Source organism: Chiloscyllium punctatum, chromosome 48 (assembly GCF_047496795.1).
Source record: "Chiloscyllium punctatum isolate Juve2018m chromosome 48, sChiPun1.3, whole genome shotgun sequence".
Lineage (NCBI taxonomy): Eukaryota > Metazoa > Chordata > Chondrichthyes > Orectolobiformes > Hemiscylliidae > Chiloscyllium > Chiloscyllium punctatum.
In genome coordinates, this window is record NC_092786.1 from 21,976,863 (window position 1) to 22,003,073 (window position 26,211).

General features: G+C 48.0%; 1 protein-coding gene across 1 annotated transcript in view; it reads left to right on the plus strand.

Annotated features, from left to right (window-relative positions):
* Positions 1–26,211, plus strand: part of LOC140468773 (transmembrane channel-like protein 3) — a 132,728-nt gene that overhangs the window by 74,592 nt on the left and 31,925 nt on the right. The window contains exons 11-16 of the mRNA XM_072564798.1: positions 8–117; positions 2,306–2,384; positions 18,448–18,669; positions 19,580–19,708; positions 19,794–19,861; positions 24,564–24,692. Of these exons, the coding sequence (XP_072420899.1) occupies positions 8–117; positions 2,306–2,384; positions 18,448–18,669; positions 19,580–19,708; positions 19,794–19,861; positions 24,564–24,692 (737 nt within the window). The remainder of the gene's footprint in view (positions 1–7; positions 118–2,305; positions 2,385–18,447; positions 18,670–19,579; positions 19,709–19,793; positions 19,862–24,563; positions 24,693–26,211) is intronic.

Here is a 26,211-nt window from a genome sequence, read left to right on the forward strand (position 1 = left end):
TGTTTAGGTGAGCGTTGTTGTCTCCCTCATCACCATGATCGCTCCCTCGGTGTTCGAACTCGTGGCTCAGCTGGAGATGTTGCACCCCAGGACCACCCTGCGTTTCCAGCTCGCCAGGTAGGACGCCCCTTTCCTGGGCGGCCCGGTGGCTCAGCGGTTAACACTGCTGCCTCACTACACCAGGCACCTGGTTCGATTCCAGCCTTGGGCAAGTGTCTGTGTAGAGTTTGCACATTCACTGCCTGGGTTTCCTCCGGGTGCTCCGGTTTCCTCCCACAGTCCAAAGATGTGCAGGTGAGGTGGATTGACCATGCTAACTTGCCCGTAGTGTCCAAGGATGTGTAGGTGAGATGCATTAGTAAGGGTAAATGTAGGGTAATAGGGGAGGGGAATGGGTCTGGGTGTTTACTCTTCGTGGAGTCAGTTTCCACACTGTAGGGGTTCAACAATTCACCAATCAGTCACTCACTGGCACTCGTTCAGTTGCCTATACACACCATCCATTCTCTGAGTTGAGAGTGGTGAGATCACTCATGGCTGCTGTAAACTGCCCTGGTCACAGAGGAGATGGAAGGGCCCTCTCATGACACGAGGGGAGGCAAAGGCCTAGTGGTATTATCGCTGGACTGCTAATTCAGAGACAAGTAACATTCTGAGAACCCAGGTTCAAATCCTGCCGATGGTGGAATTTGAATTAAATAAAAATCTGGAATGAAGAGTTTAATGATGACCATGAATCCATTGTCAATTATTAGAAAAGCCATTTGGTTCACTAAGGCCCTCTACCGAAGGAAACTGCCATTCCTACCTGGTTGGAGCTACACGTGACTCCAGACCCACAGCAATGTTTGGCTGACTCTCATGCCTTTAGGGGTGGGTAATAAATCCTGGCCCAGCCAGTGACACCTTCGTCCTGTGAATGAATAAACAAGAAAGTCCCTACCCCATGGAGGCCAAGATTAAAGTCCCACCTGCTCCAGGGATGTGTAATAACATCTCTGAACGGGTTGATCGGAAAAACAGGGTGAGAGAGAAGATGGAGCAGAACGGTTGGGTGAAATGTTGCAAACTCTGCAGAGAAAATCTGAGCTATCCAGTAACGAGTGGTGCTGGTGAAACAAAAGTACGGGCTGACCCATCCCAGAGGGAAACGTCAGTCAAACAAAACCGTATAAACCTAAACAATGAATATTCTAGCCCTCTATTTTGAGGTATATTAAGTGTGTCGGATCAGTATGAGTTTTATGAGTTTTAGTGGATTTGTGGATTTTTCTTTCCTAACCAACCCATTCAGAGATGTTATTACACACCTCTGCAGCAGGTGGGACTTGAACTTGGACCTCTCGGTCTGAGGTTGGGACATTACCACTGCTCCACAAGAAGGCCCTTTTCTTTGTTTCTGCCTTTGTTAAACCCAGTAATTGGAGATATTTTCTCATCTGTCCGTTATGGCACACACCTGGAGCAGGTCTCCTAGCCATGAGGTAGTGGCATTACCCCACCCTGGTTTCTCTTTCTATAATTGCAGCTCATTGGTGGTGCTGAAATTCATTGAAAGCACACCTTAACGTTACAGACAGAGGCTCAGAGCATCTCCAATTTTGACCCCTTTCACCATTTACGCTAAGGAATTTGGTTCTTTTTCAACTCACTGCAGATTGATCATTCGGTATTTTTTTAAAGAGGCGCTCTCGGCTCGGGTTATGTAGACATATTGGAGATTCCAGGTGTTGGGTGTGTTCTAGTTAATGGGGTAGTTAAGATACCTCAAACCATAGAATCATAGAACTGTCTATATATAACCATCATAAAATATTCGATGCCAAAATGTACTTATTTATCCTTTTAAGGATTGTTTTTAACTTTCCTGTAACACTTAGATTACTTACAGTGTAGAAACAGGCCCTTTGGCCCAACAAGTCCACACTGACCTGCTGAAGAGCAACCCACCCAGACCCATTCCCCTAACACTACAGGCAATTTAGCATGGCCAATTCACCTGACCTGCACATTTTTTAGACTGTGGGAGGAAACCGGAGCACCCGGAGGAAACCCACGCAGACACGGGGAGAATGTGCAAACTCCACACAGTCAGTCGCCTGAGGCGGGAATTGAACCCGGGACTCTGGCGCTGTGAGGCAGCAGTGCTAACCACTGTGCCACCCAAACACCTACAGCTTTTTCCAGTATTTAAATTAATGCTTGCTGGACAATAGAGCTTGCATTTTCTGAAATGATTTCACTCTGGCCTGTGGTGTTACTTTTACCTTTTGAGTTGTTAACTGTGTCTTTGTCTCTCATACAGAGTGTTGGTGCTGTACTTGGGCAACCTCTACAGTTTAATCATCGCTCTGCTCGACAAAGTGAACAGTATGAGCATGACGGTAAGCCTTGGAACTTGGTGCTTTATGTTCTCAGCAGTTGAGACTGACCTGGGGGAGGGGGTTTAACCCTTTGACAATTGCGATGTGAATGATAACCTGTCTATAGAGTGACTACCCCCCCCCACCCCTTTCCTCTCCATCTCCGTGCTCACTGTTAGGAAATAGCTAAAGCAAGATTCCAGCAATGTCGCCCAGAAAACTGGAACCCCTTCATAATTCTTTTTTTGTGTGTGTGTGAAGGGATGTTGGTAGTGTTTTTGTGGATGGACACTAACTTGTTAAGGACATGGGAGGCCAGAGGCAAAACTAGAATGGAGGGGTGACTCAGTGGTTAGCGCTGCTGCCTCACAGCGCCAGGGCCCTGGGTTCAATTCCCGCCTCAAGCGACTGTCTGTGTGGAGTTTGCACATTCTCCCAGTGTCTGCGTGGGTTTCCTCCAGGTGCTCTGGTTTCCTCCCACAGTCCAAAAATGTGTAGGTTATGTTGGATTGGCCATGCTAAATTATTTCAGGAATGTGTAGGTTAGGTGTCATGATTTGGAGATGCCGGTGTTGAACTGGGGTGTACAAAGTTAAAAATCACACAACACCAGGTTATAGTCCAACAGGTTTAATTGGAAGCACACTCGCTTTCGGAGCGGCACTCCTTCATCAGGTGATTGTCTCCTGAAGGAGCAGCGTTCCGAAAGCTAGTGTACTTCCCTTAAGCCTGTTGGACCTGGTGTTGTGTGATTTGTAACTAGGTTGAGGTGTGTTAGTCAGGGAATAGGGTAATGGGTCTGGGTGGGATACTGTTCAAAGGGGCAGTGTGGACTTGTTGGGCCGAAGGGCCTGGTTCCACACTGTAGGGATTCTAATTCTAATTAAAGATTCACCACCCTCTAAGTGAAGACATTCTTCCTCATTACAGTCCTAAATTTATTCTTTTATTCTGGTCTCTCCTGGTTCAACCCAATCCAACCAGGGGCTGTCTCCTTGCTGCATTGACTCTGTCCATCCCTTTGAAGGGTTTTGTAAGTTTCTATGAGATTGCGTCTTGTTCTGTTGAGCTTCAGAGATTACAGGCTCAGTCTATCAGTCTCTCCTCATAGCACAGTGTCACCAGGAATCAGTCTCAGGAACCTCCACTGCACTTGTCGAAGGTAAGTCTATCTTTCCTTGGCCCAGGGGTCCGGAACTGCACACAGTATTCCAGGTGTGATCTCACCAGTATTCCATTTGAAGCAAGATTTTTTTTATTTGCTGTTGCCCTGAAATCCTCTTGTGATAAACTTTAACGTACAGTTTGCCTTCTGAATTACTGCTGCCCCAGTGGTCTGGAAAATGATGCGTGTTCTTCACTTCAGTAGTTGATGCGTTGGACTTAAGTCTGTTAGGATTCTTTCCTTTTTAAGCTTTGCTGCTTTTCATGGTTTTTTTTTTACCCACACAGAAGAGGAGAGGGAGATGTCAGGTTGCAGGCTCTGATTGTCAGTGGCTGTCCTGCACTTACTATTCTGTATCCAGTTGTAGCTGAACCTATTGGGAGGCTATCACTAGGCAGACTTTCCTTTAATGGAGAGAGATCTCCATATCACTTCCTCAAAATATCTCCCTCACTGCTTCAAAAAGTAACATTGTCTTACACAGGTAAAAATGTACATCACTTGATTTTTCTAAATTGCAAACTTTTCCCGGTATTTCAGATAAATAGCAGTGCCTGACATCAATTCCAGTTTATAGTCCAAAAAGAAAAATGTATGGTCCTTTCTGATGAAGGTCTTTGGATCCCAGGAATTTGACAACTTTCAGTCCCATGGATTTCTCTGATACTACTTTTTATTAATACCAATTTCTTTTAGTTCCACACTCTCAACAGGCCCTTGGATTTTTATTATTTTAGGGAGATTTCCTGTGTCTTCCTCTATGAAGATAGATGCAAAATACTTCTTTAGATTCACTGCCAGTTTTGCTGCTTCTGTTTGTAAGGGACCTACATTTGTTTTTGTTAATCCTTTTCATTTTAAATGCCTATGGATGTTTAGCAAGTTTTGAGATTTGTAGCTCAGGTTGAGGTTTTGGATGTAGGTTTGCTGGCTGAGCTGGAAGGTTCATTTCCAGATGTTTCATTACCTTACTGGGTAATATCTTCAGTGGACCTCATGCGAAGCAATGCTGTGTTACATCGAGTTAGACCCCACCTACCACTCCCTGAGAAAAGGAACAGGACGTGACTTCACCACAGGAAATGACATCACCAACCCAAAGAAACCCAAACATTTAAATAGAAAACAGGAATTTTCAGCATTGTTTCACATGAGGTCCACTGAGGATGTTACCTAGGAGGGTAATGAAAAGTCTGGAAATGAACCTTTCAGCTCAGCCAGCAAACCTACATCCAAAGCCTATAGAAGCTTTTACAATCAATTTTTATGTTCCTTGCTATCTTACATTCATATTCTGTTCTTTTATTTCTTTATCAATGCCTTTATCCTCCTGTGCTGAATTCAAAAATGTTCCCAGTCCTCAGGTTTTCAACTTAGTTGGTAACTTTATAAGCATTATCCTTTAAAGTAGTTCTTAGAATACCGCGTGTAGTTTTGGTCACCCTCCTACAGAAAGGATATTATTAAACTATAGAGGGTACAGAAACGATTTCCTAGAATGCTACCTAGACTGGAAGGTTTGAGTTATAAGGAGGGGCTGGATAGACTGGGATCTTTTTCCCTGGAGCATAGGAGACTGAGGGGGTGACTTTATAGAGGTCTGTAAAAACATGGGAGGCTTTGGTAATGTGATTAACTAACTGCTTTTCTGCAGGGTAGGGGAGTCTAAAACTGGAGGGCATAGGTTTAAGATGAGAGGGGAGGGATACAAAAGGGTCCAGAGGGGACAGGTTTTCACACAGAGGGTGGTGACTATCTAAAACAGGCTGCCCGAGGTAGTGCTTGGAGCAAGTACAATTTGATCACTTCAGTAACATTGAGACAGCTCCATAGATGGGATAGGTATGGAGGGGTATGTATCAAACACAGACAAATGGGTTTAGATTAATTGTGAAAACTGGACAGCATGAACAAGTTGGGCCAGGAGTCGAAGAGTGTGGTGCTGGAAAAGCGCAGTCGGTCAGGCAGCATGCAAGGAGCAAGAGAGTCAGCGTTTTGGGCATAAGCCCTGGGTCAGGAATGAGAGTTTATGCCCGAAACATCAATTCTCCTGCTCCTCAGATGCTGCCTGACCTGCTGTGCTTTTCCAGCACCACTCTCTCGACTCTGATCTCCAGCATCTGCTGTCCTCACTTTCTCCTCGTTGGACCAAGAGCCTGTTCCCATGCTGTAAACCTCTAAGACTATCTTTCAATTTCCTTGTTAGTTGTCCCACATTTTGAGTTGGATTTTTTTTTGCCTAAAGTGACATTTTTTAAGTGAAAAGCTAATATTGCGAACCATTACCTTACCGATCCATCACAGCCAATTTCCTCTCCCTTCTTCAAAACGACCCTCATTTAGATTGAAGATCGTAGTTTCAGATTGAATAATATCTTTTATGACTTAACGGAAAATCCAATCATACTATGGTCGCTATTCCCTGAAGGTTCTTTTATAACAGGATTACTAATTAGTCCCTTGCCATTACATGCAACTTGATCTAAAATAGACTCAACAAGTTACTCTGGAAAACTCTAGAACACATTCCAGAAATTCTTCATCCACAGCATCTGTCTTCATTTGGCTGACCTAGATGATATGCAGTTTAGAAACGCCATGACAACACCATAACAAGTCTTGCTACATGCCACTCTAACGTCCTGATTTATATTGTGTCTTATATTAACACTACAGTTAGAAAGTGCGGTAGTTAGACAAGCCCAAAAATAATAAGCTGTAGTATATAGGAGCAGATTACTGATTACTAATGACATCAGGAATTATGATGACAGCTCATGTGATGAGCCATTTTGTGAAGGGGTTCCTGTAACCAGGTTGTACAGGGATCACTTTCTGCAAGGTATATATTATATTTAGTGGAACAAAACGTTCTAGTCCAAAAGGTCTGTTTCGTTTCTATCTGTGAGCAGTCAGCCTGAGAAGCCTATCCTCTCAGACATGGGAAGGGTGCCCAGGGCTGACATTGAACCGGAAACAAAGGTGAACCGCTGTGTGCTGGAGATCAGAGTCTAGATTAGAGTGGTGCTGGAAAAGCACAGCAGGTCAGGCAGCATCCGAGGAGCAGGAAAATCAACATTTCGGGCAAAAGCCCTTCATCAGGAATGAGGCTGGGAGCTCGGGGGTGGAGAAATAAATTGGAGAGGGGTGGGGTTGGGGAGGAGGTAGCTGAGAGTGCACTAGGTGGATGGAGGTGGGGGTGAAGGTGATAGGTCAGAGGGGAGGGTGGAGTGGGAAGGGAGATTGGCAGGTGGGACAGGTCATGGGGACAGTGCTGAGCTGGAAGGTTGGAGCTGGGGTAAGGTGGGGGGAGGGGAAATGAGGAAACTGTTGAAGTCCACATTGATGCCCTGGGGTTGAAGTGTTCCGAGGAGGAAGATGAGGCGTTCTTCCTCCAGGCGTCTGGTGGTGAGGGAGCGGCGGTGAAGGAGGCTCAGGACCTCCATGTCCTCGGCAGAGTGGGAGGGGGAGTTGAAGTGTTCGGCCACGGGGCGGTGTGGTTGATTGGTGCGGGTGTCCCGGAGATGTTCCCTAAAGTGCTCTGCTAGGAGGCGTCCAGTCTCCCCAATGTAGAGGAGACCGCATCGGGAGCAATGGATACAATAAATGATTAGATTAGATTAGATTACTTACAGTGTGGAAACAGGCCCTTCGGACCAACAAGTCCACACCGCCCCGCCGAAGCGCAACCCACCCATACCCCGACATCTACCCCTTACCTAACACTACGGGCAATTTAGCATGGCCAATTCACCTGACCTGCACATCTTTGGGCTGTGGGAGGAAACCGGAGCACCCGGAGGAAACCCACGCAGACACGGGGAGAACGTGCAAACTCCACACAGTCAGTCACCTGAGGTGGGAATTGAACCCGGGTCTCTGGCGCTGTGAGGCAGCAGTGCTAACCACTGTGCCACCGTGCCGCCCTGATATTAGTGGATGTGCAGGTGAAACTTTGATAGATGTTGATGACACCGCCACTCCCTTACCACTCCCTGCAGGCCTCCAGTGGTCACAGGCCTCCACTGGTCACAGATCTCCACTGGTCACAGACCTCCACTGGTCACAGACCTCCACTGGTCACAGACTTCCACTGGTCACAGATCTCCACTGGTCACAGACCTCCACTGGTCACAGACTTCCACTGGTCACAGATCTCCACTGGTCACAGGCCTCCACTGGTCACTGGCCTCCAGTCCGAAAAGCAACTATCCATCACCTCCACCTGAGTCCTACAGTCAAGCCAATTTGTATCCAGTTAGTATTTTCTCTCTGATTCCCATGTGATCTAACTTTACTAACCAATCTACCATGTAGAACCTGGTCAAAGGCATTTCTAAAGTCCATGTCTACACTCTGTCCTTACTTATCTTGGTCATCTCCTCAAAAAATCTCAATCAAGTTTGCAAGACACTCTTTGCCAAGCACAGAGCCATTGGAAGGTCCCTGGCCTTTGCCTCTGCTCGGGGCCTTCCAATCCCTTCCCTAGTTTTCCACAATGTGCTCGGATACACGTCATCAGGTTCCAGAGATTTATCTACCTTTATGCTTTTTAAGATATCCAGCACCTTCTCTTCTGTGATGTGGACTATTTTCAAGACATCACTATTCGTTTCCCCAAATTCCCTAGCTTCTGTGTCTTTTTGCACAGTAAAAACTAAAGCAAAATATTCATTTAATATCTCTCATTTCCTGTAGTTCCACATATAGATTATCTCATTTAAAGAGCCGTATTCACTCCTGAGTTGCTCCTTTGCCCTTCATATGCTTGTAGAGTGTTTTTGGATTATTCTTAATCTTATCTGCCAAGTTTATCTCATATCATCCTTTTGCCCTCCTGATTTCCCTCATAAGAATGCCCCTACTCCCCTTATACTCTTCAAGAGATTCTCTTTTGGTCCCAGATTTCTAAACCTGACACATGTCTCCTTCTTATTCTTGAGCAGAGCCTCAATATCCATATTCATCCATCGTTCCCTACTCCTACCTGCTTACCCTTCACTCTAACAGGAACATATTACCTCTCAATTCTCATTATCTCACTTTGTGAAAGCTTCCTACTTGCCAATTGTCCCTTTACCTCTGAAAAGTGTATTCCAAACAACTTTTGAAAGTTCCTGTCTCATATTGTCAGAATTGGCCTTATTCCAATTTAGATCTTTAATTTCTATGCAAGGGCTATCCTTTTTCATAACCATTTTAAACCTAACAGAATTCTGATCACTGGTCTCAAACTGCTCCCCCTCTATCACTTCAGTCACTTGCCCTGCCTTATTACAGAGAACAATACAGCTCAGGAACTGGCCCTTCCGGTCTACCAGCCCACATTTTGTCCTTCCACTCTAAAACTGGCTTCACTTACAGGATCCATGTCCTTCTATTCCCCTCCTATTCAGGTATTCATCCAGATGGTTCTTGAATGTTGCTGTTGTGTCTGCTTCCACCGCCTCCTCTGGCAGTGTATTCCAGGCACTCACCACCCTTTGTTTGAAACATTTGCCTCACACATTGCTTTTAAACTTCTCCCCTCGCACCTTGCACCTGTGTCCCCTAGTGTTATTCTTTCCACACTATCCATGCCAGTCACAATCCTATAAACTTCAATCAGGTCGCCCCTCAACCTCCTGCGTTCCAGTGAAAATGAACCCAGTCTGTCCGACCTTTCTTCATAACTAAAATCCCCCATACCAGGCAACATCCTGGTAAACCTTTCCTGTACTCTCGCCGAAGCATCCACCTCCTCCTGGTGGTCTGGTGACCAGGACCGTACACAATATTCCAAGTCTGGCCTAACTGAAGTTCTCTAAAGCTGCAGCGTAACTTGCTTATCCTTATACTCAACGCTCCTTCCAATGAAGGTAAGCTTGCCATAGGCCTTTTTACTGCCTTATCTACCTGCTGCCACCTTCAGTGATCTGTGGACCTGCACACCCAGATCCCTCTGCATTTCAATATTCCTAAAGGTTCTGCCATTCGCTGTATAATTTCCACCTGTACTTGACCTTCCAAAATGCATCACCTCACATTTGTCCAGATTAACCTCCATTTGCCATTTTTCTGCATATGCTTCAAACTGATTTATATCTTGCTGTATCCTCTGACAATCCTCCTGTCACTATCCACGACTCCACCAATCTTTATATCGTCTGCAAACCTACTCATCAGAGCAGCCATATTTTCCGCTACATCATTTACATAAATCATGAATAACAGAGGTCGCCAGCACTGATCACAGCCCTCCATTCCGAAAAGTATCCTTCCACTGCACCTTCTGTCTCCTGTGACTACACCAGTTCTGTATCCACCTTGCCAGCTCCCCCTGACTTCACCTTTTGTACTAGTCTGCCATGAGGGACCTTGTCAAAGGACTTACTGAAGTCCTTGTAGATAGCATTAAGCACTTTTCCCTCATCAATCATAGAATCCCTACAGTGTGGCCCAACAAGTCCACATTAACCGTCTACAGTGTAACCCAACCAGACCTATTCCTCTACGCTATTACCCCTGACTAAAGCACCAAATCTACATATCCTGGGCGCTACTTAGCACAGCTAATTCACCCTGACCCGCGCATCTTTGGACTGTGGAAGGAAATCGGAGCACCCAAAGGGAACCCACACAGACACGGGGAGAATGTGCAAACCACAGAGACAGTCGCCCCAGGCTGGAATCGAACCCGGGTCTTTGGTCCTGTGAGGCAGCAGTGCTAACCACTGAGCCACCGTGCTATAATCTTTGTCCCCTCCTCAAAAGATTTATTCAAGTTAGTGAGGCGTGACCTCCCCCACACAGTGCCATGTTGTCTATCACTAATGAGTCCATTTGCTTCAAAATGTGTATCAATCTTGTCCCTGAGAATCTATTCCAATACTTTCCCTCCCAGTGACAAAGCACAAAGAAAATTACAACACAGGAACAGGCCCTTCGACCCTCCAAACCTGCGCTGATCCAGATCCTCTATCTAAACCTGTCACCTATTTTCTAAGGATCTGTATCCCTCTGCTCCCTGCCCATTCATGTATCCGTCTAGACACATCTTAAATGACGCTATTGTGCCCAACTCTACCACCTCCGCTGGCAACGCGTTCCCGGCCCCCACCACCCTCTGCGTAAAGAACTTTCCATGCATATCTCCCACAAACATTTCCCCTCTCACTTTGAACTCATGGCCCCTAGTAATTGAGTCCTGCACACTGTGGGAAAAGCTTCTTGCTATCCACCCTGTCTATACCTCTCATGATTTTGAAGACCTCAATCAGGTCCCCTCTCAACCTCCATCTTCCTCATAGAGTCAAAGAGATGTACAACAGGGAAACAGACCCTTTGGTCCAACCTGTCCATGCTGACCAGATATCCCAACCCAATCTAGTCCCACCTGCCAAATAATCCTCATCTATTCAACCTCTCTTCATAGCTAGCGCCCTCCATACCAGGCAACATCCTGGTGAACCTCCTCTGCACCCTCTCCAAAGTATCCATATCCTTTTTATAATGTGATGACCAGAATTGTACGCAGTATTCAAAATGTGGCCGAACCAAAGTCCTATACAACTGTAACATGACCTGCCAACTCCTGTACTCAGTACCCTGTCCAATGAAGGAAAGTATGCTGTATGCCTTCTTGACCACTCTATCGACTTGCGTTGCCACCTTCAAGGTACAATGGACCTGAACTCCCAGATCTCTCTCTACATCAATTTTCCAGTGGGCTTTTCCATTTACCGTGTAGTTCACTCTTGAATTGGCTCTTCCAAAATGCATCACCTCGCATTTACCTGGATTGAACTCCATCTGCCATTTCTCTGCCCAACTCTCCAATCTATCTATATTCGGCTGCATTCTCTGACAGTCCCCTTCATGCAATATTAGTAGTGTCATCTGCAAACTTGACAATCAGACCAGCTATACCTTCCTCCACATCATTTATGTATGTCACAAACAACAATGGTCCCAACACGGATCCCTGTGGAACACCACTGGTCACCGGTCTCCATTTTGAGCAACTTCCTTCCATGACCACTCTCTTGCCCAGCCAGTTCTCTATCCATCTGGCTCGTACACCCTGGACCTCTTGTGACTTCACTTTCTCCATCAACCTACCATGGGGAACATATCAAACACTTTACTGAAGTCCACGTTTCTGACACCTACAGCTCTTCCCTCCTCAATCAACTTTATCACTTCCTCAAAGAATTTTATTAAGTTGGTAAGACATGACCTTCCCTGCACAAAACCATGCTGCCTATCACTGAGAAGCCCATTTTCTTCCAAATGGGAATAGATCCTATCCCTCAGTATCATCTCCAGCAGCTTCCCTACCACTAACGTCAGGGTCACCCGTCCATAATTACTTGGTTATCCCTGCTACTCTTCTTAAACAAGGGGGCAATATTAGCAATTCTCCAGTCCTCTGGGACCTCACCGGTGTTCAAAGATGCTGCAAAGTTTTCTGTTAAGGCCCCAACTATTTCCTCTCTTGCTTCCCTCAGTAACTTGGGATAGATCGCATCCAGACCTGGGGAGTTGTCCTCCTTAATGCCTTTTAGAATACCCAACACTTTGTCCCTCCTTATGCCGACTTGACCTAGAGTTCTCAAAGATCTATCCCTAACCTCAACATTCTTCATGTCCCTCTCCTCGGTGAATACCGATGCAAAGTACTCATAAAGAATCTCACCCACTTTCTCTGACTCCATGCATAAGTTTCCTCCTTTGTCCTTGAGTGGGCCAACCCTTTCTCTAGTTAACGTCTTGCTCCTTATATATGAATAAAAGGCTTTGGGATTTTCCTTAACCCAAATCATTCCTTAACCCTGTTTGCTAAAGATATTTCATGACCCCTTCAACTGTCAACCATGGCTCCCTAAACTTGCCATTTCTATCCTTCATTTTCACTGAGACATGTCTAATCCTGTACTCTAATCCTCATATCAAATGGGGATTTACATTCCAAAAGCTGACCGAAGGGGACACCTGCACTGACTTCCTGCTCTTTCTCTGCCTTTTGGTCACCCATTCCCTTTCTCCCTCAGCAATCCGAATCTGCGGTGTGACCGATTCACTAAACATGCTCTATCCACGACTTCCTCAGCATCGCGGATGCTCCACAGTGAGTCCATCCGCATCATATGGTCAAACAAGGGCTGCAGCTGGACACACTTCCTGACATCGGCCACGTCCCTGAGCACCCACATTAAGAAAACGGCTCTGGGATCTCCTGCCATTTTTAATCTTAACCTTCACTTGGTCGGTATTTAGATAAATGGAAAAGAAACATTTTTAACAATCACACAATAAAATAAAAGAAAACCCTTAACATATCAACACATCACAGAGTCGGTTTTTGGTTAAAGGTGGAGGGGGGGTGGGAGACTCTACACATGTAACGTCTGCCCAAATATATCGGTTCACTCACCTTAACAGAGCGCAATTCGCCTGCTCCCTCTTAGCTCTCCACTCTCCCTCTGAGCTCCTCACGCTCACGGCTCCCACTAAGCTCCTCACTCGCCCCATTCCCTGTCAGCACCGCACTCTCCCTCTCAGCTCCTCACTCTCCCTCCCAGCTCCTCACTCTCCCAGGTAAAAACAATGACTGCAGATGCTGGAAACCAGATTCTGGATTCGTGGTGCTGGAAGAGCACAGCAGTTCAGGCAGCATCCAAGGAGCAGCGAAATCGACGTTTCGGGAAAAAGCCCTTCATCAGGACTAAAGGCAGAGAGCCTGAAGCGTGGAGAGATAAGCTAGAGGAGGGTAGGGGTGGGGAGAGAGTAGCATAGAGTACAATGGGTGAGTCGGGGAGGGGATGAAGGTGATAGGTCAGGGAGGAGAGGGTGGAGTGGATAGGTGGGAAAGAAGATAGGCAGGTAGGACAAGTCGGGACAAGTCAAGGGGACAGTTACTGAGCTGGAAGTTTGGAACTAGGGTGAGGTGGGGGAAGGGGAAATGAGGAAACTGTTGAAGTCCACATTGATGCCCTGGGGTTGAAGTGTTCCGAGGCGGAAGATGAGGCGTTCTTCCTCCAGGCGTCTGGTGGTGAGGGAGCGGCGGTGAAGGAGGCCCAGGACCTCCATGTCCTCGGCAGAGTGGGAGGGGGAGTTGAAATGTTGGGCCACGGGGCGGTGTGGTTGATTGGTGCGAGTGTCCCGGAGATGTTCCCTAAAGCGCTCTGCTAGGAGGCGCCCAGTCTCCCCAATGTAGAGGAGACCACATCGGGAGCAACGGATACAATAAATGATATTAGTGGATGTGCAGGTAAAACTTTGATGGATGTGGAAGGCTCCTTTAGGGCCTTGGATAGAGGTGAGGGAGGAGGTGTGGGTGCAGGTTTTACAGTTCCTGCAGTGGCAGGGGAAAGTGCCAGAATGGGAGGGTGGGTCGTAGGGGGGTGTGGACCTGACCAGGTAGTCACGGAGGGAACGGTCTTTGCGGAAGGTGGAAAGGGGTGGGGAGGGAAATATATCCCTGGTGGTGGGGTCTGTTTGGAGGTGGCGGAAATGTCGGCGGATGATTTGGTTTATGTGAAGGTTTGTGGGGTGGAAGGTGAGCACCAGGGGCGTTCTGTCCTTGTTACGGTTGGAGGGGTGGGGTCTGAGGGCGGAGGTGCGGGATGTGGACGAGATGCGTTGGAGGGCATCTTTAACCACGTGGGAAGGGAAATTGCGGTCTCTAAAGAAGGAGGCCATCTGGTGTGTTCTGTGGTGGAACTGGTCCTCCTGGGATTAGATATGGCGGAGGTGGAGGAATTGGGAATACGGGATGGCATTTTTGCAAGAGATAGGGTGGGAAGAGGTGTAATCCAGGTAGCTATGGGAGTCGGTGGGTTTGTAAAAAATGTCAGTGTCAAGTCGGTCGTCATTAATGGAGATGGAGAGGTCCAGGAAGGGGAGGGAGGTGTCAGAGATGGTCCAGGTAAATTTAAGGTCAGGGTGGAATGTGTTGGTGAAGTTGATGAATTGCTCAACTTTCTCGCGGGAGCACGAGGTAGCACCAATGCAGTCGTCAATGTAGCGGAGGAAGAAGTGATGACTGCATTGGCGCCACCTCATGCTCCCGCGAGGAGGTTGAGCAATTCATCAACTTCACCAACACATTCCACCCTGACCTTAAATTTACCTGGACCATCTCTGACACCTCCCTCCCCTTCCTGGACCTCTCCATCTCCATTAATGACGACCGACTTGACACTGACAATTTTTACAAACCCACCGACTCCCACAGCTACCTGGATTACACCTCTTCCCACCCTACCTCTTGCAAAAATGCCATCCCATATTCCCAATTTCTCCACCTCCGCCGTATCTGCTCCCAGGAGGACCAGTTCCACCATAGAACACACCAGATGGCCTCCTTCTTTAGAGACCGCAATTTCCCTTCCCATGTGGTTAAAGATGCCCTTCAACGCATCTCGTCCACATCCCACACCTCCGCCCTCAGACCCCACCCCTCCAACCGTAACAAGGACAGAACGCCCCTGGTACTCACCTTCCACCCCACAAACCTTCACATAAACCAAATCATCCACCGACATTCCTGCCACCTCCAAACAGACCCCACCACTAGGGATATATTTCCCTCCCCACCCTTTCCGCCTTCCGTAAAGACCGTTCCCTCCGTGACTACCTGGTCAGGTCAACGCCCCCCTACAACCCACCCTCCCATTCTGGCACTTTCCCCTGCCACCGCAGGAACTGTAAAACCTGCGCCCACACCTTCTCCCTCACCTCTATCCAAGGCCCTAAAGGAGCCTTCCACATCCATCAAAGTTTTACCTGCACATCCACCAATATCATTTATTGTATCCGTTGCTCCTGATGCGGTCTCCTCTACATTGGGGAGACTGGGTGTCTCCTAGCGGAGCGCTTTAGGGAACATCTCCGGGACACCCGCACCAATCAACCACACCGCCCCGTGGGCCAACATTTCAACTCCCCCTCCCATTCTGCCGAGGACATGGAGGTCCTGGGCCTCCTTCACCGCCGCTCCCTCACCACCAGACGCCTGGAGGAAGAACGCCTCATCTTCCGCCTCGGAACACTTCAACCCCAGGGCATCAATGTGGACTTCAACAGTTTCCTCATTTCCCCTTCCCCCACCTCACCCTAGTTCTAAACCTCCAGCTCAGTAACTGTCCCCATAACTTGTCCCGACTTGTCCTACCTGCCTATCTCCTTTTCCACCTATCCACTCCACCCTCTCCTCCCTGACCTATCACCTTCATCCCCTCTCCCACTCACCCATTGTACTCTATGCTACTTTCTCCCCACCCCCACCCTCCTCTAACTTATCTCTCCACCCTTCAGGCTCACTGCCTTTATTCCTGATGAAGGGCTTTTGCCCGAAACGTCGATTTCGCTGCTCGTTGGATGCTGCCTGAACTGCTGTGCTCTTCCAGCACCACTAATCCAGAATCCTCACTCTCCCACTCAGGGCATCACTCTCCCTCTCAGCTCCTCTCTCTCACACTCAGCTCCTCACTATCCCCGCTCCCTCTCAGCTCCTCACTCTCCCCGCTCCCTCTCACCTCCTTCCTCTCCCCACTCCCTTTCAGTTCCTCACTCTCTCCACTCCCTCTCAGCTCCTCTCTCCCCGCTCCCACTCAGCTCCTCACTCTCTCCACTCAGCTCCTCACTCTCTCCACTCCCTCTCAGCTCCTCACTCTCTCCACTCCCTCTCAGTTCCTCACTCTCCCTCTCAGTTCCTCACTCTCTCCACTCCCTCTCAGTTCCTCACTCTCCCTCTCAGCTCCTCACTCTCTCCACTCCCTCTCAGCTCCTCTCTCCCCGCTCCCACTCAGCTCCTCACTCTCTCCACTCAGCTCCTCACTCTCTCCACTCCCTCTCAGCTCCTCACTCTCTCCACTCCCTCTCAGTTCCTCACTCTCCCTCTCAGTTCCTCACTCTCTCCACTCCCTCTCAGTTCCTCACTCTCCCTCTCAGCTCCTCACTCTCTCCACTCCCTCTCAGTTCCTCACTCTCCCTCTCAGTTCCTCACTCTCCCTCTCAGCTCCTCACTCTCTCCACTCCCTCTCAGTTCCTCACTCTCCCTCTCAGCTCCTCACTCTCTCCACTCCCTCTCAGTTCCTCACTCTCCCTCTCAGCTCCTCACTCTCCCCACTCCCACTCAGCTCCTCGCTCTCCCCTCTCTCAGCTCCTCACTCTCCCCACTCCCACTCAGCTCCTCGCTCTCCCCTCTCTCAGCTCCTCGCTCTCCCTCTCAGCTCCTCTCTCCCCGCTCCCTCTCAGTTCCTCACTCTCCCCGCTCCCACTCAGCTCCTCGCTCTCCCCTCTCCTGCTGCTGAAGATGATGGCCATGTTTTTACAGGCCTGTAAATTCCAGTATTATCCCTGCCTCCCCTCTGAAACACTGGGACAACGCTGGCTGTTCTCCTATCCTCTGTTGCCTCACCTGTGGCCAGAGAGGAAACAAAGATGTCTGTCAGTGCTCCAGCAATTTGTTGTCTTTCCTCCCTCAATATTCTAGGGTAGATCCCATCAGGACCTGTGGACTTAGCTACTTTAATTCGTTGTAAGATGCCCAACACCACTTCCTTTTTACTAACAACTTGGCTTCGAAATTTGACACTCCCTTCCCTGAGATCATCGTCCACCAATTCCTTGCCTTTGGTGAGCTACCAGAGTGGGGATGCCAGTGATAAACACAGCAGGGCAGGCAGCAAGAGATTCAATGTTTCAGGCTTAACTCTTTCTGGGGTGTTGCGTGTCTGAAATGAACTGCCAGAGGAAGTGGTGGAGGCTGATACAATTATAACATTTAAAAGCTGTCTGGCTGGGTATGTGTTGGGAAGGGTTTAGAGGGGAATGGGCCATGCCCTGATAAACGGATCTAGATTAATTTAGGATATCTGGTTGGCATGAATAAGTTGGACCAAAGGGTGTGTTGCTATTCTGTACATCTCTATGACTCCATCACCGACGCCAAGTATTTGTTTCGGACCTCAATCTTATTATCCAGGAGAAGGTCACCTCTTGCTTCTCTGGTAGGTATATCTCCATTTTCATTAAAAAAAATTTCTTGAACGCATCACTTTAGATTTCTCTTTAGATTTCGGACAAATTTTAAAACAGGCAAAAAAATATGCATTCACACTGCAACGACATGTTGTCTCAATGCATCTTATAGCCACTGTGCTTTGAAAGTGTAGTCAGTGTTGTAACTGAGAAATAAGCATACAGATCTCCCAACATATTTGCTCCTCACTTTCCCACTGACCATGAGGGGACCTATAGTACAATCCCATTAAGGTGATCATCCCCTTCCTGTTTCTCAGTTCCACCCATACAGCTTCACTGGACATTCCCCCAGGAATATCCTCTCTGAGGATAGCAGCAGTGTCGGTGGCTCAGTGGTTAGCACTTCTGCCTCACAGCACCAGGGTCCCAGGTTCGACTCCAGCCTCGGGCAACTGTCTGTGTCGAGTTCCTTCGGGTGCTCTGGTTTCCTCCCACAATCCAAAGTTGTGCAGGTCAGGTGAATTGACCATTAGTGTTAGGTGCATTAGTCAGTGGGAAATGGGTCTGGGTGGGTTACTCTTCGGAGGACTGGTTGGGCCGAAGGGCCTGTTTCCACACTGCAGGGAATCTAATGTATACCCGAATCAAAAATGCCTATTCCACATCCTAGTGGTTGCTATTTGTGGAAGTTTGCTGTATGCCTATTTCTCAGTTACAACACTGACTACACTTTCAAAGCACAGTGGCTATAAGATGCATTGAGACAACATGTCGTTGCAGTGTGAATGCATATTCTTTTGCCTGTTTTAAAATTTGTCCGAAATCTAAAGTGAAAGCAAATCTGACAGATTGTGAACTGTGTGAATAGAAATTAAATGGAAGACATGGAGCAAAATATTTCTCCAAGATTACAGAATCTTCCTGTTGGAACTGAACCATTTGCTACAGGATAATTCCAATGATACGGGGACAGCATTTTTAGCAACCAGAGCTCTCCCTGAGGAAGAGAGCCTCTCGACCATCGTCCCTGAGATTAGACTGAGGCAGAACAGCTCCTTCGGTTCAGAGGACAACAAAACGAAACCACTCATCAAATATAACAGGACGGCTCTGTTTGATTACAACATATTGTCTCAGCAGGATCAATGTTGGGAAACCTACGTTGGGCAGGTTTGTGACTGGACATTCCCAGTAACTTTACAGTTTTCCATGCGTCCGTGGAAGCTTTATCATGTGACCTCCTAAACCACAAACTGCCCCTCTTGCACATTCCCACCAGTGCTGTGCATCTGCCTCCCTCCTTTCCCCAGCTCTCCCCCCCACCCCCCCATTCTCCTGCCTTTTCTCTGTGCCTGTGCCCTCTGTTTTTTTGTTTAAATAATTATTCACTGCCCTTTTGAGTTACTCCATTGACTGTGCTGCCAGTGTATGGTGTGGTGGTTCAGTGGTTAGCACCGCTGCCTCACAGCACCAGGGACTCTGGTTCGATTCCAGCGTCGAGCGACTGTCTGTGTGGAGTTTGTGCATTCTCCCCGTCTCTGTGTGGGTTTCCTCCGGGTGCTCCAGTTTCACAATCCAAAAGATCTGCAGGTTAGCTGAATTGGCCCTGCTAAATTGTCCGTAATGTTCGGGGATGTGTAGGTTAGATGCATTAGTCAGGGGTAAATGTAGAGTAGTAGGCTCGGAGAATGGGGTAGTCTTCACAAGGCCAGTGTGGACTTGTTGCACCAAATGGCCTGTTTGCATGCTGTAGGGATTCTGTACCCATAGGCAGTGCACTGCAGTTTTGATGCAGCCACATTTGCTCCACACTGAGACTGTCTGCCTGAACTGGGGCTCGAACCCTATACTCTCTGATTCCAAACTGAACAGGGCTAACTATAAGAAGAAGGCATAATCCATTACTCATTGAAAATCTCATTTAATTGGCTACATGCTGAGCATTCTAAATAATAAACTCTGTCACACAACACTAAAACCGTTCATAATTCATTTAATGCTAATAGCAAGCTATTCCTAAAAACCCATTGTTCATATGTTCAGCACAAGTCAACTAACCCCCAGCTGTTTCTGTCTTCAGGAGATGCTGAAGCTGTCTATTATCGATATGCTTTTTACTGTGGGTAGCATCTTACTCATTGACTTCATTCGAGGGCTGTTTGTGCGATTCCTGAGTGATTGTTGGTGCTGGGATCTAGAGAGTAAATTTGTGAGTATTGTGCAGATTTGGACATTGTACCAGCTTCACCATTTATCGCATTGTGTTCTCACTTTTCATTTCGAATCTCTTGCAGCCTGAGTACGGAGAATTCAAGATTGCTGAGAATGTTTTACATCTGATATATAATCAGGGAATGATATGGTATGTAGCAAAAACATATGAGAGAGTGATTTGTTCCTCGTGGGCCATTGGAACAAACCAATTGCATTGAAACCAAAACATAAGAAAAACACATGACCTTTCAACCCCATAAAGCGACTCCACGGTTCAGTTAAATCCTGACTGGTCTATGTCCAAAATGCTGGGAGGTTCTATCCTATTAATGTAAATGCAAACAGCAAAATTGTAAATAATTGGCAATATTATGAGCAAAGGGTTGATAAGATCAGAGTTTAGTGCAGTTCCCACTAAATCACGGATTGGTTGGAAGACTGAAGCAGTCCATTCGGCACATTGAATCTGTGCTGGCCCTCTGAAGAAGCAGCTTATCTCCTGCCACTGCCCTACCGTTGTCCTGTAGCACCTCACGGTTGGTCTTTTCAAATAACTATCCAATTCCCTTCTGAAAATCGCAATTGACCACACTCTTGGTCCAGATCCTAATCACTCATTTCGTGAAAATGTTTCTTCCCCTCATGTCACTATTTCTTCTTGAGGCGATTTACCTTGTATCTGGTCCACAATCCTTCCATCAGTGAGGACAGATTCTCCTGTTTTACCCTGTCGAGACCCCTCGATGTTTTGAATGCACCTATCACGTTTCTTCTCAACCTCTTCTTCTCAAAGAGCTGTCTCCAATCTATCTCCTAACTGAGGTTCCTCAACCCTGGAACTATTCTCCTTTCTTGCACTTTTCCAAGATGGCAGCGCTAGGCAGCATTTGGGCTCTTGGGGTCCATCCACTCCAGATGGTCACTTCCTCCTTTCTTCCTTAACCCTTTTTGTCTATCTTTTTGTTCATTTGTCTTCCTGTCAGTAGTGGTGGAGGGGGTGATCTCACTGAGGTGAGCAGCCTGAGAGGGATTCTTGACAAGATGGCTGCCTGGCGTTGGAGCCAAGCTTAGTTTAGTGGGCGGCAATTGTAGTGGAGCTGGGGGCTCCTGGTTGTGGTGGGCCCGGAGCTGGGGACTCCTGGTTGTGGTGGGCCCGGAGCTGGGGACGCCTGGTTGTGGTGGGCCCGGAGCTGGGGACTCCTGGTTGTGGTGGGCCCGGAGCGGGGACTGCTGGTTGTGGTGGGCCCGGAGCGGGGACTGCTGGTTGTGGTGGGGCCGGAGCTGGGGACTCCTGGTTGTGGTGGGGCCGGAGCTGGGGACTCCTGGTTGCGGTGGGGCCGGAGCTGGGGACTCCTGGTTGCGGTGGGGCCGGAGCTGGGGACTCCTGGTTGCGGTGGGGCCGGAGCTGGGGACTCCTGGTTGCGGTGGGGCCGGAGCTGGGGACTCCTGGTTGCGGTGGGGCCGGAGCTGGGGACTCCTGGTTGCGGTGGGGCCGGAGCTGGGGACTCCTGGTTGCGGTGGGGCCGGAGCTGGGGACTCCTGGTTGCGGTGGGGCCGGAGCAGGGACTGCTGGTTGTGGTGGGCCCAGAGCTGGGGATTCCTGGTTGTGGTGGGGCCGGAGCTGGGGACTCCTGGTTGTGGTGGGCCCGGAGCTGGGGACTCCTGGTTGTGGTGGGCCCGGAGCTGGGGACTCCTGGTTGTGGTGGGCCCGGAGCTGGGGACTCCTGGTTGTGGTGGGCCCGGAGCTGGGGACTCCTGGTTGTGGTGGGCCCGGAGCTGGGGACTCCTGGTTGTGGTGGGCCCGGAGCTGGGGACTCCTGGTTGTGGTGGGCCCGGAGCTGGGGACTCCTGGTTGTGGTGGGCCCGGAGCTGGGGACTCCTGGTTGTGGTGGGCCCGGAGCTGGGGACTCCTGGTTGTGGTGGGCCCGGAGCTGGGGACTCCTGGTTGTGGTGGGCCCGGAGCTGGGGACTCCTGGTTGTGGTGGGCCCGGAGCTGGGGACTCCTGGTTGTGGTGGGCCCGGAGCTGGGGACTCCTGGTTGTGGTGGGCCCGGAGCTGGGGACTCCTGGTTGTGGTGGGCCCGGAGCTGGGGACTCCTGGTTGTGGTGGGCCCGGAGCTGGGGACTCCTGGTTGTGGTGGGCCCGGAGCTGGGGACTCCTGGTTGTGGTGGGCCCGGAGCAGGAACTGCTGGTTGTGGTGGGCCCAGAGCTGGGGACTCCTGGTTGTGGTAGGCCCAGAGCTGGGGACTCCTGGTTGTGGTAGGCCCGGAGCTGGGGACTCCTGGTTGTGGTGGGCCCGGAGCAGGGGACTCCTGGTTGTGGTGGGCCCGGAGCAGGGGACTCCTGGTTGTGGTGGGCCCGGAGCAGGGACTCCTGGTTGTGGTGGGCCCGGAGCAGGGACTCCTGGTTGTGGTGGGCCCGGAGCTGAGGACTCCTGGTTGTGGTGGGCCCAGAGCAGGGACTCCTGGTTGTGGTGGGCCCGGAGCTGGGGATTCCTGGTTATGGTGGGCCCGGTGCAGGGACTCCCAGTTGTGGTGGGCCCATCAGTGAGTTGGTCCCAGCAGTGAAGAATGGCAGCTCCAATGTTGGTGGGTGCACCACAGGTGGCAGAGTGGGTATCGCTGGTCTGCTCGCTCGGGCCTTTGGACCCATGGTGGAGGTGGCAGAGTGAAGATGGACTTTCTTTCAACTTTGCCTTTTTGTTCTTGAAGCATTCAAATGGCGCTGGATTACAGCAACAGCTGAAGCTGCTCATTGTGTTTTACTGTGTTGCTCCTTGTAGAGAACAAGTGACAATGAATCCTCATTCATTCATTCATTCTCTCTAACGGCTTTCACATCCCTCCAAACATACAGTGACCAGAACTGTGAATGTGCTTCATTTGAGGCCAGGCCAGTGTTTCTAATAACTTCCTTGCTTGTGTACTCTTAATATACAACCAAGGAACATGAATGGGCCATTTGGCCCATCAAGCCTGCTCTGACATTCCAGCAATGGATTACGCAGCATCTGGCCTCCTGTGCTGGGCCTCATCCATTCCATCTGCTTTTCTGGTTTTTGTTCTTTTCTAGTTTTTTTGTTCTTTTCTCGTTTTTGTTCTGTTTACCTTCTGGAGAGAGCTCCCTCATAGCAGCATCGGCATCATTGAGGAAGGCAGTACGAAGGTGGCATCATCACAATGCAGAGCATGGCAGTGGCTGGTGTGCATAGGTAGTGGACTCTCTTTCAGTTATATCTTTTTTGTATTTTAAACTTATTCTTAAACTTTTCAAAGTGGCACTGGAATCGTGGCAACAGTGGGAGCCTTTCACTGTAATACACTGTATTTATAAAATCCATACTGTAGGGTATCTATCTACTATCTAAAATACATGTGACAATAAAAGCATTCACTTGTTCATTCATTCAATAAGCTGATCTGAGTTTAACCTCAGCTTTCCATTCCTGCATATCCAAGATAATCTTTTCATCCCCTTGGTCATCAAGAATCTACGAATGTAATGGGTTTTGTGCTTGGGTCTTTTAAGACCATAAGACCATAAGACATAGGAGTGGAAGTAAGACCATTCGGCCCATCGAGTCCACTCCGCCATTCGATCATAGCTGCTGGGCACTTCAACTCCACTTACCCGCATTCTCCCTGTAGCCCTTAATTCCCCGAGACAACAAGAATTTATCAATCTCGGCCTTGAAGACATTTAGCGTCCCGGCCTCCACTGCACTCCGCGGCAATGAATTCCACAGGCCCACCACTCTCTGGCTGAAGAAATGTCTCCGCATTTCTGTTCTGAATTTACCTCCTCTAATTCTAAGGCTGTGTCCACGGATCCTAGTCTCCTCACCTAATGGAAACAATTTCCTAGCATCCACCCTTTCCAAGCCATGTATTATCTTGTACGTCTCTATTAAGTCTCCCCTTAATCTTCTAAACTCCAATGAATACAATCCCAAGATCCTCAGCTGTTCCTTGTATTTTAGGTTCGTGTCTGATGACTTTGTCCAAGGCATCTCTTTTTGTTAAGAATTCACATCCAAAGATGGGTTCAACAGCTCCATCTGGTGACGTTTGTTCCCATCTCACGGTCCCTTGACCCTGCAGCAGCAACTGACAAATGTACCTCTGACAAATGCTAGAATTACTCCAAAACTGTGCACATACTTGCAGAGACGATGAAGCCATGTCATATTATTGAGGCGGTTATCAGATTTTGCCACTACCCACTTTCGAAAAGAAAAATCAGTAACAATTTGAAATTTGAGCAGATATGTGATCATTGTCTCGGCACCTTTTTTGTGGCCCTGTATTAAATATTACGAAAAACTGGAATCAGGTCAGTATGGAGAAACTGGATTGGTTCAATAGAATATTGGGAGCACAGATACAGGATTAAATGCTAGAAATGTAGGACAAAAGAAACATATTCACTACAGAGAGAGTCTGGGATATTTTTCAGGGTTATCGGTTGAGAAAGAAATGAAATCAACATTGAAGTTTAGGTATAATGGATGGAGGAAAAAGGGGTGAAAGATATGTGCAAAACAGGACAGCATTGTGTGATTAAGATGAAATGAGTGGTGTGTTCCTGCTTTGTAACTTCTGTGTAATAAAACATTCCAGTTGACACTCTCAAATAAAAATGGATGCCATTGGAAATAAGCAGCAAGTCAGTCAATATCTGGGAAAAGGGACGCCCAGTTAATATTTAAGATGTAGGGTCTTCTGAAAGATTTTGATGAGGGATCTAGCCCAATGCAGTTCCTTCCTCCTCAGGCACTGACTGTCCTCTGGAAATTGCCAGCACATTTTTACTTCAGATTTCCAGCTTTTCTTATTTCCTTCAATCTTTAGGATGGGCGCTTTCTTCTCCCCGTGTCTCCCAGCATTCAATGTTCTCAAACTGATTGGCCTCATGTATTTAAGGAGCTGGGCAGTCTTGACCTGTAATGTTCCACATCAGCAGGTCTTCCGTGCTTCAAGGTCAGTGCACTGTATAAACCCCGTGTTCATGAGGCATGAATTTGTAATGAACATTATTACTTACCTTTTAATTGGGTTAAATATTGAGGTATCAAGAAATCATTAGCTTAATTAGCTCAGTAAAATGCTGCTGATACTTTGTGATCAATCATGTTCCAACTGATGTATGTTTGTTGCATTAAACACCACTGTTAAAATAATATCCTAATTACATCATTCCCTCATTTCCATGTAATTAGTGTAGAAGCTTCACAACTCTGTTCCTCGTTCGCTTGATCAGAAGATTATGAACATGCTCACTTAATTCAATTCATTCGGGTGTTTATGACTTCCATTTATCTTCTAAGAGTTTTGGAGCTGAGTTCGATATTTGAAGATGTATAATTCCCTGATTCCACAGTCCAACAGTGAAACTATTTATACAGGGCTTAGACTAATGACCTAATTATAATGCTGTGAGCCTAACTCCCTTAGAGCAATGAATCCTTGGGAACTGATCTTGTTTAGAAGGCATCTTAACAAAGGATGAGTCGACAGTGAATAGAGGAAGACGTACACCTTAGAGGTAAAAGGTTTTTTTAGTTTAGAAAGGCATTGTGAGGCCATTAGAGGGATCCAGAGTATTGCTCCCTCTGTGAACGGGAATGGGGACTGCAGGGAGAATGAGATGCCTGACCGCAGCACTATGGTGCAGGGAGCTATCCAAGTGGAGGGAATATGTTGTTGTAGTTGGGGGATAGTATAGTTAGAGGCACAGACACTGTTCTCTGTGACCAGGATCGAGAGTCCCGCAAGTTGTGTTGACAACCTACTGGTCGGATTCGGGGTATCTCATCTGGGCTGCAGAGGAACTTGGAGTGGGAGGGTAAAGACACAGTGCTCATGGTCCACATGGGTACCAACAAGATAGATAAAACTCGGGCAGAGGGTCTGCCAACAGCTAGGAGCTAAATTAAAAAGCACAACCAAAAAGTTAACGATCTCTGGATTACTACCTAAACCACAAGCTAATTGGTGCTGGGACCAGAATCCTAGCAATTTGCATGACTAGGACTGCAGATAGGCTTTAACTTAAATGGGGTGGGGTTCAGTTGGAGGGGAAATTAGGAAACCCAAATTGAAGGAGGAGGTAAGAGTGCAGGTTAGCGATGTGGCACACGGTTACCAGATAATAAAGGGAAGGGATGGAACAGGTGAACACCTATGCACCAAGGAATTATAAAAAAGTAGGAAAACTTACCTGTAGAACAAACTTAAAAGCTTTGTATCTAAATGCACGAAGCATTCGAAACAAAATTATTGAGTTAATGGCAGAAATAGAAGACAAAAGGGTATGATTTGGTAGCGATTATTGAGGCGCGGTGACAAGGAGATCAGGTTTAGGAATTGAGTATCCGAGGGTCCTCAGCATTTCGGAAAGACAGACTGAAAGGAAACGGAGGTGGTATGGCCTTACTGGTGAAGGAAGGGACCAGTGCTGTAATGAGCAATGAGATAAGCACGGGAGATCAAGATGTGG